The sequence below is a fragment of the Lutra lutra genome, chromosome 15 (assembly GCF_902655055.1).
Source record: "Lutra lutra chromosome 15, mLutLut1.2, whole genome shotgun sequence".
Taxonomy (NCBI): Eukaryota; Metazoa; Chordata; class Mammalia; order Carnivora; family Mustelidae; genus Lutra; species Lutra lutra.
In genome coordinates, this window is record NC_062292.1 from 68,459,326 (window position 1) to 68,476,181 (window position 16,856).

The 16,856-nt window shown below is 52.4% G+C and overlaps 2 protein-coding genes across 5 annotated transcripts in view; one reads left to right on the plus strand and one right to left on the minus strand.

Annotated features, from left to right (window-relative positions):
* DAP3 (death associated protein 3) overlaps positions 1-11,549 on the minus strand; it is a 33,197-nt gene extending 21,648 nt beyond the window's left edge. The window contains 1 exon segment of the mRNA XM_047703842.1: positions 10,779-11,549. Within this exon segment, the coding sequence (XP_047559798.1) occupies positions 10,779-11,246 (468 nt within the window). The 5' untranslated portion in view covers positions 11,247-11,549.
* ASH1L (ASH1 like histone lysine methyltransferase) overlaps positions 11,281-16,856 on the plus strand; it is a 193,359-nt gene continuing 187,783 nt past the window's right edge. The window contains exon 1 of one of the 4 annotated variants that reach the window (XM_047703838.1): positions 11,281-11,374. The gene's annotated coding sequence lies outside the window, so the exon portion shown is untranslated. Of the gene's footprint in view, positions 11,375-11,847; positions 11,972-16,856 lie in introns of those variants that run through there. The other 3 variants (XM_047703836.1, XM_047703840.1, XM_047703837.1) reach the window with 3 other exon arrangements.

The following is a 16,856-nucleotide window of genomic DNA, read 5'->3' on the forward strand; positions in this document are numbered from 1 at the left end:
CTCACGAGCCCACAGCTCTGGGCTGGTTAGTTCTGTTCTGGATCAGGTCGGGCTGTCTCAGGTTGGCAAGGTCAGCCTTAGCTGGTGGGACAGACTCGGCTCCACACGGTCTCTTATCCTGTGGCAGCGCGGCCTGACATGTCACAGCGGAGGCAAAGGTCCTGGAGAGCTAAAGCACTGAAGACCTGTCAAACCTGGCTAAGAGCCAGCAGGGGGTTCCGTCCGACCGCAGCCCATGAGCCCATCATAGTGTCAGGGGTGGGGAGGAAGCCAACCTGACCTCTCTATGGAAGGAGCTAGAAAATCAAAATTTTTCTGACCCACGGAAACCGCTGTGACTGCTGTGCATAAACGTGGTTGTTGCACTCGAGAGCCTACATCCCCGTCCTGAGACCATGTTCTTCGCCACTGACCTGTGCAGCTACTCGTGATGTTGGTCTCAGCAAAGTAATTGTCAGAATCTGTTTCATTAATGCTGAACCTTATGTCAGTTTGTAGATGTCTTTTACATAATGAAAGTGTTTCTAAGTACACGGTTTTTAACATTAGTTATACAGTTAACCAATGAGAACTAGGGGTTGTTTTGATAAAATTTTAAATCAGAAATTACGGAACATTTCCTCACATCATACACAAAAAATAAACTCAAAGTGGATTAAAGACCTAAATGTGACACCTGAAACCTAGAAATCGTAGAAGGGAGCACAGGCGGTAAGGTCTCTGACATGGGCCATAGCAACATATTTCTAGATTTGTCTCCTAAGGCAAGAAAAACAAAAGCAAAAATAAACTGTTGGGACGACATCGAAATAAACAGCTTCTGCCCACAGAGGAAACAATCAACAAAACTAAAAGACAACCTACCGAACTGAAGACATTTGCAAATAACATATCCAATAAAAGATCAGGATCTAAACCATATAAAGAACTTCTATAGCTGAACACAAACCAACAAAAAACCCAAACTATCAAAAATAGGCAGAAGACACGAACAGACATTTCTCCAGGGAAGACCTCCAGGTGGCCAACAGACACACGAAAACGCGCTCGGCATCGCTCCGCGTCGGGGAAACGCAAATCAGAACCACGAGGACCGGCCACCTCACACGGGCCGGCATGGCCAAACCCCAAACCGCGCGGACCAGCAAGGGCTGGCGAGGCCGCGGGGAGCAGCCCCCGGGTGCCGCTGGCGGGAACGCGGGAGAGCGCGGCTACACGAATAAAAATGCGGAGCACGGGAAGGGTACTCAGCCATCAGAACGACCAAAGCTTGCCATTTGCAATGACTCGGATGGATCTAGAAAGTATGACGCTAAGCGAAATAAATCAGAGAAAGACAAAGACCACATGATCTCATTCATATGTGGAATTTAAGAAACAAACAAACGAACAAAGAAAAAGAAAGAGACAAATGAAAAAACAGACTCTTCACTCTAGAGAACACACTGCTGGTCACCAGAGGGGATGCGGGGACATACACGGAGGGGACTGAGAGTCCACTCACGTGACGAGCAATGACGAACGTACGGAAGTTACCTCTGCTAGAGTTCGAAAACAACTATGAAACCTACTTGCAGTTTCTTACCAGTTTCAGCATGGAATGAAATTTAGCTTTTCTTTTGTGCACACAGTATTACAAATCTTGAGCCACACAATAGTTGCGAGTGGTAACCTTCTGTAGTACTTTTAATTTCTATCTTAAAAAGACTTCAGTAGACCAGCAGGAGGACTGCAAAGGCGCCCCGGCAGCGAGCAACAGTGCGTGGACCGGGGTCTGTGTTCCGGGCAGGTCTCGGGGTGGAGCTCAGACATTGCGTCAACCCTGCCGGGAACAGGCGTGTGGCCCTCCGGGCTCTGCCGGGCCGTTTCTCGAGCCCCTGCGGCGTGGAGTCCACGTCATCCCACAGGGCCCTGGGATTCCGGGAGCGGCCCCCGAGCACCGGCTTCCACTCACCGCCCCTAACGACACAGGCACCCTGTCCCCTGGAGCCCGCAGCCAGGCCCTGCCCTCTCCTCTCCAGCTGCGGGAGTCCTGGCTGCGCCCCCTTCCCGGGGAAGGCTGCTTCGTCCCCACGGAAAACCAGTTGGTCAGTGTGGCACCTTCAGGGACTCTCTGAGCTGCGCCTTCCGGAGCACCTGCTGCTTCACCGGCCACTTCTGGGTCACGGACACGGCTTCTTTCCCGACACCCCCTGAACCCACCCCTGCCTGCTCCAGACCAGACTTCGTCCGAAGGGGACACGGTGGCCACCAGGACGCTCGGCCCGGGCCCCTCCGACTCAGGACTGGACTTCGACCAAATGGGACATGGTGACCACTGGGACGTTCGGCCTGGACCGCTCGGACCCTGGACCGGACTTTGGCCGAAGGGGACACGGTGGCCTTGGGGACACTTAGCCCAGACCCTTCCAACCCTAGACTGGACTTTGGCCGAAGGGGACGCAGTGACTGCTAGGACGCTCGGCCTGGACCACTCTGCCCCAGGACTGGACTTCAGCCAAACGGGACGTGGTAACCGCTGGGATGCTCAGCCCGGACCCCTCTGACCCTGGACCGGACTTTGGCCGAAGGGGACACAGTGGCCTCGGGGACACTTAGCCCGGACCCTTCCAACCCTGGACTGGACTTTGGCCGAAGGGGACGAAGTGACTGCTAGGACGCTCGGCCTGGACCGCTCTGACCCTGGACTGGACTTCAGCCAAAGGGGACGTTGTGACTGCTGGGATGCTAAGCCCGGATCCCTCTGACCCTGGACTGGACTTCGGCCGAAGGGGACATGGTGGCCGAGATGCTTGGCCTGGACCCCTCTAACCCTGAACTGGACTTCAGCCAAAGGGTTCGCAATGACCGCTGGGATGCTTGGCCCAGATCGCTCTGACCCCAGACCACACTGTAACCAAAGAGGATGTGGTGGCCTCCAGGACAGTTGGCCCGGACCCCTCTAACTCAGGACTGGACTTCAGTTGAAGGGGACACGGTGGCCACTGGGACGCTTGGCTCAGACCCCTCTGACTCTGAATTGGACTTCGGCCAAAGGGGACACGGTGGCTGCTGTGACGCTTGGCTCAGACTCCTCTGATCCTGATCTGGACTTCGGCCGATGGGGACGCGGTGGCCACGGGGACACTCAGCCCGGACTGCTCCGACCTTCCCCGCACCAGCGACGTCCAGCCCGCCTTCTCCTCACACCGTGTGCTCACTGGAACCGCATGTTCCATTTCCTCCAATGGCTTCTCCTTTGCGTTCACAGCTCAGCTGACCGCTGGCGTCCAAGGCCCAGGCTCCCGGGGTGTTGGGTCCGGACACGCCTGCCTTGCCGAGCTTCACCCCCGCTCGCTCCACCCCTGCTCGCTCCAGACTTCCAGCTTCGGACGAGCGACTCTTCCTTTCGCACGAGCACGTCAAGGCCGTCCTCAGGTTATGTATGAACTGGCCTCGTGTCCACACTGTGGCATCTCTGGGACGAGGGAGGCCCGCGGGGAGGGAGACAGAGGAACGGCCGTCAGCGGAGCCATCGTCACACGCGCGTCCCTTAGGTCTGCCGTCTCTTGGGGGCAGCCTGCGGGGTCCCCAGGGACGCCGGTGCCATCCACGACCACTCTGCACAGATCCCCGCGAAAATCAAACAATGAACAATTTTAGATCCTGTGAGTCACCAGAGTGTGAGACAGGAAGAGAGCAGCTGCTGTTGGAACACGAGCGCCGACACTTGGTGGCCCCAAACCTTCCATTTGTAAAAACCCAACAGCGGCCGCGTGCCCCACAGGCCAGCACCACGAGATGAGGTCCGCCCATAATTTAAACGTTTGATGCCCAGACTATTTCTCAGATTGATTAAATCACAGTCTCTTGCAGGGAGACTTAAGACACTGGCAGTTTTCAAAGTCCCCCAGCTGATTCCCATGTGCAGCTAAGAATGAGAACTCGTGCGCGGATGTTAACGGTAAAGGGAATTTCAACTGAATTAACATGGAGTCTTTGGGTATGGTTACTCAAACAATTAAACGTTCAGGACGTACTTCCCCAAAAGGCCATACGAAGACTATCAAATGCCTTACTTTACTGAAGATGCGACGCATGTCGTGTCGTTATTTTGATTTACCATTCAAGGAATTCAGACAAGAAGGATTGATCAGTCTGCCATGATTTACTCTCTACTGAAGCAAGACGGATGTCCTGGTGATCAGCAACTCTTTTAAGATTTTATTTATTTATTTGAGAGTGAGAGACAGCGAGAGAGAACATGAGGGGGAGGAGAGGGAGAAGCAGGCTCCCCGCTGAGCAGGGAGCCCGACCTGGGACTCGAGCCCAGGACCCGGGACCATGACCTGAGTGGGGGCGTCTGACGGACGGACGGACGGACGGAAGCCCCGGCAATTCTTTTTCCACACCAGTCGTTCTCAACTGGGGCAGTTTTGCCCCCTGGGGGACATTTAGAAAGTTTTGGACATGGTTTTGGTAGTCAGAGTTGGGGGAGTGGTGGTGGCGTCCAGTGAGTGGAGGCCAGAGACTGTGCTGACCATCCTGTCATGCACAGAAGAGTCTCCCACAACAAGTCACCCAGCCTCCAATGTCAACAGTGAGTGCTAAGGCTGAGAAAGATTGTTCTAGATCCTGAGTCCTAGGGAAGAAATTTGATTCATGGAAACTACTCTCCTTGCTTTCATAATCTCGGTTCAAAAAAACAGAATTTGTTATGCTGCTTTCTGTAATCCTCATTATATCTACTTCCCCACATTTGGGCTCTCAAAGTAAAGAAAGGTGTTTCCTTGAAACACACTGATGACAACTTGGAACAAGCACAAACTAGGTGTCTTTGCTGCAAACCACCTGCACTCATTGTCCTAGGGCAAGGGAGTGAGTGCCGGTGCGATGGGCCGACTCTCCTAACGGAGCAGGCAGAGGGAGGGGACAGGGAGGACCCAGGATTGCGTCTGAGGCTGGGGGGACCCTAGATCCTCATCAACAAACTGAACCTGAGAAATTCCCGGACGTGAGACTGGTGAAACATCGGAGAGGCTTCTGAAGGCTTTGCAGAAGGCATGTTACACGAACTTGTAGGCCCAGCTGTAACACCCCCCAGCTTTAGGGCCGGGGACACAGCTAGGTTGAGCTCAACCCAAAGGTGCATTTAAGATTTTATTTATTTATTTGACAGAGAGAGAGATCACAAGTAGGCAGAGAGGCAGGCAGAGAGAGGGGGGGAAGCAGGCTCCCTGCCTAGCAGAGAGCCCGACGTAGGGTTCGATCCCAGGACCCTGGGACCAGAGCTTTAGGCAGAGGCTTTAACCCACTGAGCCACCCAGGCGCCCCCCCCAAAGGTGCATTTAGATTAGTGTTCTGAAGTGCGGATGCGTGAACACTTAAAGGATGGACAGAAAATAACCTGGTCCATGGTGGTGCTCATGTTGCTGGTAACTTTTTTTTTTACTTTGATTTGTAATGTTATTAACAATAATTAGTAATATTAATATTGTTCATATAATAAAAACTGTCCACACTTCAGTAAGGTGTCCATGTTAAAGGTTTTTTTTTTTTATGAGACCTAACCAAAACCGTTTTTACAGCGACGTAATGAAAACAGATTGTCATGAATGTAAGATTATTCACCTGCAACACTGTTTCTAACCTTAAGATGAAAAGAATCTAAGTATCTGTCACCAGTGGGCAAGCAGCACAGCCCTACGATGCTACACCACAGCCACACCACTGCTTAACAACACAGCCTAGGAGCCCTCTGCACCTGATGAAGGAAAACCTCCATATGCATTAGGTAAGGGAGAGAAAGCACAGAATACGGTGTACAGTTAGCTATCACTCGTGTAAAAGAGGGGGGAAATATATATATAGGGGCACCTGGGTGGCTCAGTAGGTTAAAGCCTCTGCCTTCCGCACAGGTCATGATCCCAGGGTTCTGGGATCAAGCCCCAAGTTGAGCTCTCTGCTCAGCAGGGATCCAGCTTCCTCCTCTCTCTCTCTCTCTCTGCCTGCCTCTCTGCCTACTTGTGATCTCTGTCTGTCAAATAAATAAACAAAATCTTTAAAAAAAAAAAAAAATATATATATATATATATATACACACACACACAATTTGTTTGTAAAAAGGTCCATATTTTGAAGGATATACAAAAACTGAGAATACTGGTTGCTTTTAGGAGAAGGAATGGGTTCCATTGGGGGCAGGAACAGGGAGGGAGGTGTGCTTTGTACTTTTTGAATCTGGATCAGGTTGCTATCGCCCAAAGAGTAAATTTTACAAAATCAAATCAACAGACCCTTAGTGAGATCCTTTAAGCTAACACGTAATTTTCTGCAGGAATTATACTTCTGAGGATAGAAAACCCTGCTGCATCAAACTTTTAGAGATTGATAATAAGTAACTAAAAGCAGTGGGTCCTCACCCCAACACTGCATCTAAGTCCACGTCAGGACGGATGAGCCCTTTACTTTGCACCGCAAGTACCCTGCACATAACATTTCCTACAGAAAAAGACACTGATTTTAGCCCCTACAAGTCTTTTTTTCCTTCTCTCTCAGGCCAAGTTTCCTACCTATAAAACAAGGACACTCCAGTAGGTTTTCCAGATGTTTCCCTCCTCTGGTAATCTAACTTTTACCAAGCTGAGAGCAGTGACAGCACCAACATATAAAAGAAAGAAAAGGGCGGTGCTGGTCCACGCAAAGGAAGAGACATCTGCATTGATGTTTTCTTTCTTCCAGTGACTCAAGTGCACCGAAGAATAACCTTGGGCTCCAATGACAGCAACAGCTAACATATCCCCAACACTTTCTGTAAGTCGGGGGGCTCTAAGTGCTTTATGTGAATTAACTCACTTTACCTTTATGACAATCCTATGATGTAGGTAACATCTCCAATTTACAGACACAACAAACAGAGCGCGAAGTATGGCAGAATGGTCAGAAGCGCCGACTCTCGAATCCACGCGCTGAAATCCTACTTAATAGCTGTGTGACCTCGAGCCCGTTACTTCAGCTCCATTAGGCTGTTCCCTCACTTCTAAAATGGAGATAACTGTGGCACCTAAATCTACTATGTGCCACCGCCACTGAGGCTCTACCCAACTTTTCACAGCTCGGCTTTGCACCTGCGCAGTCGGGGTGTCCATTCGCGCTTCCCCAACAGGCAATCCATCACCCGAAGCAGTGGTTTAAAATCTTGGTAGAAGGGACGCCTGGGTGGCTCAGTGGGTTAAGCGGCTGCCTTCGGCTCGGGTCATGATCCCAGCATCCTGGGATCGAGTCCCACATCAGGCTCCTTGCTCGGCGGGGAGCCTGCTTCTCCCTCTGCCTCTGCTGCCATTCTGCCCGCCTGTGCTCTCTCTCTCTTTGGCAAATAAATAAATAAAATCTTTAAAAAAAAAAAAATCTTGGTAGGACCCCCACCTCCAAAATTTCGGAGTTCTTCCCTTCTTAGATAGGAAATTTAGACTATTGTGCTTAGATAGCATTTCTCCACAACTTACCACATATAAAGTCAACCATGATGATATTCTAGTTGACTTTTATCTTTAAAAATTTCTTTTAACATTAGAAACTTTATTTTGGAGTTTGCAGGGAGGAAGTTCTCCTGCACACCTGTACTGTACTGAGACAGCACCCCAGCAAGGAAGCACCATGAAAAGCGTGTTTGAGTGCTCCTGTTCGAGCAGCTGAGTCTGAAGGCAGCTTAGCTAAGACTGCTGCGGTACGGCAGGACCATGGAGCCCGGCTGTCTATTTACACCTTGAAGCCTGGTGCTGGAGGCAGAGCTGCAGGGAAATACTGGAAATCCAGGCAGCTCCGGGAACACGGATCACTGTTCTCAGGGCTAATGTTCAGCTGAACCACAGCCTCATTTGCACGGAGGCACCTGGGTGGCGCAGTTAGGCGTCATGATTTCGGCTCAGCTTGTGATCCTGGGGTTCCAGGATGGAGTCCCACATCTGGCGCCCTGGCTCCTGTGCTCAGCATGGAGCCTGCCTATTCCTCTCCCTCTAATCCGCCCCCCCCTTGTGCTCTCTCAAATCAATCAAATCTTTTTTTTTTTTTTAAGATTTTATTTATTTATTTGACAGAGACCACAAGTAGACAGAGAGGCAGGCAGAGAGAAAGGGGGAAACAGACTCCCTGCTGAGCAGAGAGCCCGATGCGGGGCTCGATCCCAGAACCCTGGGACCAACCTGAGCCGAAGGCAGAGGCTTTACCCACTGAGCTACCCAGATGCTCCTCCAATCAATCAAATCTTGAAAACAAAACAAACTCTTGAATTAAAGTACAAAACCACAATCCAAGCCAGGTGTTCTGGAGCCTACTTAGGCCTTCGCTTCCCTTTCCACATAGTTTCCAGCGGCTGCACCAAATTACCAGAAACTTAGTGGTATAAAACCACCCAGATCTGTCGCCGGCAGCTCTGTGGTTTAGAAGTCCCTCAGTCAAGTGCACACGCGCAGTCGCGTGCTTTCTGGACGCTTCAGCAGAGAACCTGGTTTTCGGACTTTTGCAGATTTTAGAAGCTGCTCTTTCATCTTCAAAGCCGGCAACATCCAGTCGTGACTCTTCTGCCCCATCTCCCATCTTTCCACAACTCCTGTGGAAGTGGGCCTTCTACAGTGGGCCTACTATAATCAGAATAATCTCCCTATTTTAAGGTTAGCTGATTAGCAAACTTAGTAACATCTGTGTTCTCAGTTCCCTTTTGCCATGTAATATACACACAGGTTCCAGGGGCTGGGCACAGCCATCTTTGGGAGACCACGATTCTGCCTTCCATACCTTCCTTGGGTCAAGGAATTCAGGTTTCATTCATTCAATAAGGTCATTTTGCTGAGTACTTAATATAGCTTGGAAGACACTGGGGCTTATACAAAAGAACGGGGTAAGATCTTGTCTATACTCAGCGGACAATTGATGAAAGCAAGATGAAGGCAGAGAAAGCAAACAACTTTCTTTATACGTAGGTGCAGTGGAATCCATTAAGTGTCTTTTCTTCGTAGCATATGTACTTATGCTGGTGATGACAAATTTTTACTGTGAAGATAATGTGGTATAGTGAAAAAGGTTTTTAGGACAAAATGAAATCTTTTTTTTTTTTTTTTTTTAAACGATTTCATTTTTTTGAGAGAAAGCACACACAGAAGCAGGAGTGAGTCAGAGGGAGAGGAACAAGCAGACTCCCTGCTGAGCAGGCTCAATCCCAGGACCCTGAGATCAAGACCTGAGCAGAAGTCAGCTGCCTAAAGGACTGAGCCACCCAAGCACCACACCCAATGTGAAATCCCAAGTTTCTGGACTTCTGGGAGCCTCAGGCTTCTCATCTGTAATATGGGGATTAGGATGATCTATGCTAAAGTGTTATTTAAGCAGGAACACGTGCTCTCCCCTCGCGGCATTCCTCAAATATTAATTCTCTTTCCCTTCTCAGATTTTAAGTATCTAAAGTTCTTGTGATCCTGGGGTTCACAAGAACATTAACATTTAACATTTCCACTACTTATGTTCCACTAGGGCTATAAAAGAATACACAAGGAGTATTAGACCTGGTCCCTATCATCAAATTAAATATGTTGGTAGGGGGCGCCTAGATGGCAAAGTGGGTTAAAGCCTCTACCTTCTGCTCAGGTCATGATCCAGGGTTCTGGGATCCAGCCTGGCCTCTTCTGGGATCAAGCCCGGATCAAGCTCTCTGCTCAGCGGGGAGCCTGCTTCCCTCTCTCTCTCTCTCTCTGCCTCCCTTTCTGTCTACTTGTGATCTGTCAAATAAATAAATAAAATCTTTTAAGAAAATTAAAATGTTGGCAGGGTAACACATTTGCACATAGGATACAATTAAAGAAAGATTAAAGCAAACTTAGATGGGCCCCATGAAAGAGCTGAGACTTAACACATGGTTAGGAAAACCAAATATATATAATATCATTAAAGCTAATTTTCTCTTTACCTTCAAAAATACAAACTAAGCAAACACAACCTGACCCATGCATGGAAATGTGGAAAGGGAGTATGTCTACTTGAACCTTAGAGCTTCAACAGGGCTTTGAGGTCAGTCTAGGACAGGGATTTCAAGCCGCTCCCTGGATCCCTGCAAGTCCACAGAAGTGAAGGAAAGGGAAACCCAAGGAGACAGATCCCTCTGGGAACGTGTTCTGCTTTACCCTTTGGGGGAAACGAAAACTGCGAGATTAGGCAGACCCTGGGTTCGGACAGGCCAGAGTCCCCCCGCATTCTCCCTCCAAGAGAAAGGACGCGTCGGTGCAGAGTGCTGAGGAGGCAGCGTCAGGAGCCGCCGAAATCCGCGAGGCCTCGGTCCGCGCCGCCGCATGAACCGTCCGGAGGCACCGCACAGCCGAGCTGCCCCGCCGGGTCTGCGAGCGGGAACACGCTCCGTTCGGCGGAGAGGATCACAGACTCGGAAGGCCCACTCGGACGTGACTAAGTTTTACGTCCACTTTTCCGTTTCTTTTTGATAAAGAACGAAGCAAAACAACGTTCTGTAGGACGCGCCAGACACGGAAGATCGAGGCCGGCGCGGAGCCAGGAATACGTGGTCTCCGGCCCCGGTGCCCCCGAGCAGCGGGTCCCGCCCGGAGGCACGCGTGAGCGCTCCAGCGCAGCGTGCGGGCGCCCGGCCGTGAGCCCCGAGCCCCCGGGCTGGGCTTCACCACACAAAGCAAGAAGCGCGACGGGCGCGCGGGCTCCCGGCGGGTCCAAGTCCGCCCCGCGGAGCCCGGGAGGAAGCCCCCCTCCCGGACAGCCGCCTGCCGCACGGCCCCGCTCCCTACCTGGTGGGCGCTCGGGTCCCGCTCCCAGCCCGCTAGCGCCGGCTCCTTCCCCTGCGAGGGTCCCGGGGCCGCGAGCCGCACGCGCCGCCGAGGGCCGGCCGCTCCCCGCGCTGCCCACTCCCCACGCTGCCCGCAAACGCCCCGCGAGCTCGGGCCGTTCGGCAGGAAGCTGCTCAGCGCGCAGCCGCCGCGGCGTCCACCCGCCAGCCGGCGGAGGGGAGCCGGGCCGCCCTCGACGCGCCCACCGGGGCCCGGCGGCCGAGCACGGAAGCCAGCGTCGGAGGCGCGGCGCTGCGGCCGCGGCGGTGAGTCGTCCCGGGCCCCCGCCCGCCCCTCGCCCGGGCTGCAGCCCTCACGGCGGCCCCGCCGAGGCGCCGGGCCTCCCCCCTCCCGCTCCCGCGGCGGCCGGAATGGAACGGTCCGGCGGGGGGGATTGTGGGAGGCGCACGCGCGAGGGGCGGAGGGCATGTGGGGGGGCGGCGGCGGCGGCGGCGGCGGCGGCCGTGGCGGCGGTTGGTGGCCGTGGGGGCGGGGAAGGGGGGGGAGGAAAGAAGAGGCGGTGGAGGAGGAGGAGGCTGGGGCTCGCGCCGCCGAAGGTACGCGTGAGGGCCCGCGCCCGGCCGTCCTGACAGGGGCCGAGGGGGGGCGGGGGGCCGTGCGAGCGGGCGCCCCCGAGCGAGCGCCGACGGGCCGGCGGGCGCGCCAGGCGGCCGAAGGCGGGGGTCGGGGGGGAGAGCGAGCGGCGAGCCCGGAGCCCGTCCGGCGCGTGCGGGCGGGCGTGCGCGCTCCGCCGCCCGAGTCGGGGGCGGGGGGGGGCGCCGCGGGCAGGGCCTGGTGGGAGGTGGGGGGGCGCGCGGCGCCCTTCGCTCGCGCCCGCCCTCCCTCCCGAGCCGCCGCCGCCGCCGCCGCTCTGCCGCCGCCGCTCCCGCCGCCATTTTGGGTTCGCTTTGCGGAGGGGCAGTCGATCCCCGTTTGGGTTGCGGGACCGCCTCCCCTCGGTGGCCCCTGCCCAGCCGCACGCCTTGCCCTTCTCCTCGCTCGCGGTTCCGCCCGTCCGCGCCCCCGCGGGCCGCCTCCTGACAAGCGGCAGGGAGCCGCCGCCGACCCGGGGCCGCCGAGGAGCCTGCTTGGCGGCCAACCCCCTTCCCCACTTCCCTGCACTCTCCTCTCGCTCGGCCTCGGCCTCTGACACGGTGAGCAGAGCCGCCCGCGGAGGCTTCGGGCCTAAGTGTTCCGCGCGCGAGGCGAGCCTGGGCGGCCTGGGCGCCCCTGTCACCTCCCGGACCTGGACCTCCGGGAGAGCGGCGGCGGGGTGGGGGAGGGGAGCGAGGCGAGGGGATCCTGAGCGGCCCGGGAAGTCCCTCCCGGCGGGCGGGGGGAAGGGGTGTCCCTGGCGGGCGGGCTCCGGGGCTGGGGGAGGGGCGGGAAAGTCGGCGGGCGGAGGCGGAGCCGCCCGGGCCCCTGACAGGTTAGTTGGCGCGCGGCGGGAGCATCCCCCGGCCCCGGGGGCAGGGGCGGGGCGGGGGGGCGCCGGGGGTGCCGGCCCGACGCGCGCTGTCCGGCCCGGGGTGCGAGTTGAGCGGGTGTCCTGGGGTGTTTGGACGGGGACGGCGAGTGTGGCCGTGAGCAGTCGGTGTGCGGGTGTGTGCACGCGGGGCGGAAAGTGTTCCGGGAGAGTTGGCTCGGGTCCGTGCAAGTGTGCGGGAGTTCCCCGCGCGCCTCGCCGCCTCCCGGAGCGGCCGCCTGCTCCCCCCGCGCCGGCCGTGCCCGCGCCCTGCGCCGCCTGGGAGCGCCCGCTGCTGCCGGCGCGGAGGAGCCACGGCGGTAGCGCCCTCGGCGCCGCGTCTGTGTGTGCGGCGGGGACGGGGCGCTCGTCCCGGCCGGTCTTGCTCCTGGGAGCCGTCCTCGGGCGGCGGCCGGTCGTGCCAGCGCGAGCCCCGACGGGCTGTGAGCCGACGGCCCCCGCCGGGCTGGGAGGCTCGGGCGGCCTTCCTGCGGGAGGCTGCTCGGAACGGCGCCTGCTGCGGGGTGGTCCTGCGCCCGTGCGCACGCGGTGCGGTGCCCGATTTCCCCCGCCACGGAGCGGGGAGTGGAGGCAGGACGACATCCTTTCCCCAAGGTCACGCCGAGTGGGTGACCACACTGAGGCTGTGCCCCAGTGCGGTGCCTGCTTGTCCAGCGGTGCGTTCGCCGCACGCCCGGGCCCCGCAGGGTCTTCCCGCACCGTCCGGCTTCCTGGGGAGCCGGGGGGCGCGGGCGCCTGGCCGGTGCGGCTGCCGGGGCTAAGCTGTGTCGCACGCGTGCACGACCCTGGGCCGGCCCTGCAGGGTGGCCTGTCGGAAACGGGCGTCCACACCGGGTTAGTTATTGCTGGTGGAGGAATCGGCATCTGACGCTCGGCGTGTGTCGTGCGGGGAGGATGTCTGCCCAGCTCCGGCCGGCCTGGGGCCGCTGGAGGACGGCTAGCCGCCTCTCTTGAAGTCTGTGGGCGGGAGCATCTTCTCCCCTTCGTCCCACAGATGTGTTCATGGAGTTTACGAGCAGTTACTCAGCGAGTGGTCCCTGCCCTGGGGGGAGAATAATCGAGGTGACCCTGTGGAGACAACCTGGGTGCCTCTGAGGGCACTTGCCGTGGCAGTGGTAGGTTAAGTCCAGCGCCAAGGACGAGTCAGTGTTGGGATTGAAACTAAAACTTTCCTAAAAGGTCTGTTGAGTGTGGAGGGAATTTACTGTCCGGGGCAGGTTTACACGGAAGCATGCAAGTGTGTTTACCCATGTGAAAGCGCGCAGGTCTGTGACCCACGGTGCCTTCTTTTGCATCTTCTTTTGACATTTATGAGTGAACTGTTTTGGGGATCTGGTCACTGTTGCTGGACATTCCTGTGGATATTGGAGCTTTTGGCTGGGCTGAAGGAGGTCTCTAAAGACTAATTTTGCAGTAAGGATCCCGTCAGTGACTATGAGGGGGAAATGCTTGAACGAAGACTGCAGAATGGTGCATCTCTGGAAAATAGAGTATTTTTGATATGCCAGATTAGTAGTTCTTAAAGTTTTTTTGGGGTCACTTATCCTTCTGAGACTCTGATGAAAGGCCCTCACTGCTAAACGAGCTTTTAACACAGTCACACAAATGATGCAGACGATTTCAGGAACTGAAATTGTGATGAAGTAGAACCTTTTCATATTTAGGTCTCATTTGAAAGCCTTTTAAAATACATGGAGCTTTGTTTGGAGATGAAGATGTTGGTGTGAGTTTTAGGTGAAAAAGATTCTGTGACCATTTTTGGTGTGCTGAAAGTAAGGAGAACTTTAAGGTCGTGTCTTTTACTCTTTATAAACTAATTTTTGCAATGTTAGTACAGGATTCTGAATTAGGTGGTAAGAAAACATATTGCTCAGATATTTATAGCTTTATTTTTTTTCCTTTTTATTCTTAAACTCCTCTTTCCAGTTTCACATTGGGATTCAAGCTTCCGAAGCTCATTTACTGGATTTGTGTTATGTGTAACAAACTTTATCGATTGAATTCTGTGAAGGAGACACACAGATGAGTAATATATGGACACTGTCCTTGGACAGATTCTAATCCACTTGAAGCTGAGGATTCTGTGATGGGGGTGGTTTTCAGAAGGGCAAGAAGGAGGGAAGAATATTCCTGGAAGTTGATGTTTCATGACTTAACTGCAGAGTTTTTGCCATTATTAATTCTTAGGAAGCTATGAAGTCTTCCACTCTGTATGCAACTTTGTAACTATGAAATGTGCTTTGGTGTCATCTGGTGTTTTTGAAAAGGAGGCATACTTTGGTTGCCTTCCTTGTCTTGTTTTCAGTGTATTTCTGTAGTAAGTTTGCAACGAAAGTTTTAATGTCTTTTTTTGGTTGGGGGCGGTGCATGCGCGCAAGAAACTCTTCGGGGTAAAATGCAGCAGCCGTTTGACAGACCCCCATGCATCTAGTACTGGGCATTTAAAATACTTACTGCGTTTTCGAAAGAACCAGAAATTCAGAAAGGTGTTTTGATAGCGCAGATTACAGGATTCGTTAAGATAATGTAAAGATCTGAAGAAAAAATGGTGCAATTTTCTCTCTTCTTTATTGTCATGGCCTCTGTGTAAGAATGTCATGGAAATTTGTGAAAAGTTTAATGTTTTCTCTAATTTTTAACTTGGATAGTAAATTTGTGGGTTTTTAACCCACTGAGCCACCCAGGTGCCCCTAAATTTGTGGGTTTTTAAAATAATATGTTTTTCATATGCATGTAGTGTATATCTGTGCATATAGATACATATTTATATAGTCTTGGTTGTATGAGATACTTGATAATTTAAAAAATAATGCTTATAATAATTATAAGAAATTATTCAGAATCTAAGGATCAGGGAACGAAAGCAATTTTCATGTCATATTTTTGCGTTGTGTTCTAAAATATGGAGCATAGGAGCGCCTGGGTGGCTCAGTCTTTAGGTTACTGCCTTTGGCTCAGATCATGATCCCGGGGTCCTGGGATTGAACCCCACCTAGGGCTCCCTGCTCGGTGGGAAGCCTCCTTCTCCCTCTCCCGCTTTGGCTTCCCCTGCTTGTGTTCCCTCTCTAGCTGTCTCTGTCAAATAAAAATAAAATCTTTAAAAAATAAAGTATGGAGCATAACTTTATTCCTCTATATCTTGCTAGGCATTGTGTCTTTATGACATTAGCAGTACCACTTGAGGTTTTATCCTAAGTCTTCCAGGAATTACAAATAGAGAACAGGCCACATTTAGTCCTGCCAGAATGACTGCCTGTACACCTTGGAGAAGTTTTAACATATCTGTAGGTGATGCATCTGTAGTTAAGAATTTCATATTGCTTTTTGAGTTATGTGTGTTGGTCTGAGTTGTTTAAAAGTAATACATAATCTTCCTGATGTCTGCTGTGAAGTCTACTTTGTGGCAGCCTTTCTGGAAGCATGACATGTCTTAAACCTGGTTGCCATAAAAGAGGGAAGTGAAAGTAATTTTTGTTTTATTTTGAGTTATTTTGCTATTTTTAAAAATTATTTTTTTAAAGATTTTATTTATTTATTTGACAGAGATCACAAGTAGGCAGAGAGGCAGGAAGAGAGAGAGAGGGAGAGTGAAGCAGGCTCCCTGCTGAGCAGAGAGCCCGATGCGGGGCTTGATCCCAGGATCCCAGGACCCCAAGATCATGACTTGAGCTGAAGGCAGAGGCTTAATGCACTGAGCCACCCAGGTGCCCCTAAAATTATTTTTTCTTTAAATTACCTGTAATTTTTTTTGTTTTGTTTTGTTTATATTCTTTTGTACTGAGAGGTTAGATTTTCAAACTTAGGATTTGTCTTCTTAGTAAATGATAACTGTCAATCTTTTTTTTTTTTCGATAACTGTCAATCTTACATTTCATGTTTTAGAGATCAGCATTTTAGTGACCGTCTCATTGGTGGTGGTTGATGGCAGCGTGATGTTGACACAACATAGGAAATTATAGGTTTAAGTGATGACAGAAATGTAATAACCTTGTTATTTCAAGAGTTTTGTTGCCTTTGTTAGCTAACTTTTGTATATTTGAAGAATCTGTAAAATTTATTTTAGCATTGATTGGTTTTGCTTTTCATAGCTTTTCGTCCTTTGCTCTCAGACATATGCAAGTTGACGACAGGATTGTGTACTTTTTCCATTTTATTTTGTTCATTTTTTAAACATGGGAAATTTCAAACATACAGAAATGAAGAGACGAATGTAGTGAGTTCTTCTGTATTCAGCCCCTGGCTTCAGCAGTTAGTATCACCCAGTTACTACCCTGAGTCCCTACCTGCTGGCCTCGCTGCCACCTCGCCTCCCCTGCTTTGCTTATTTTGAAGCAAATCTTTCAGATATTATATAATTTCATTCATAAATACTTCAGTGTATGCATTCTTTTTACACTTTAATGGGGAAATATTTCTCCATAGTTAGGTCTATATAACTTTTTAGATTAAAGTGATAAGTAGAATGAAACTACTTCTAATCCCTTTTACGTGTGATTAAGGATTGCCTCTGCAAACTATAAGAAATGAACGGAATAGAATTCACCTCACTGCTT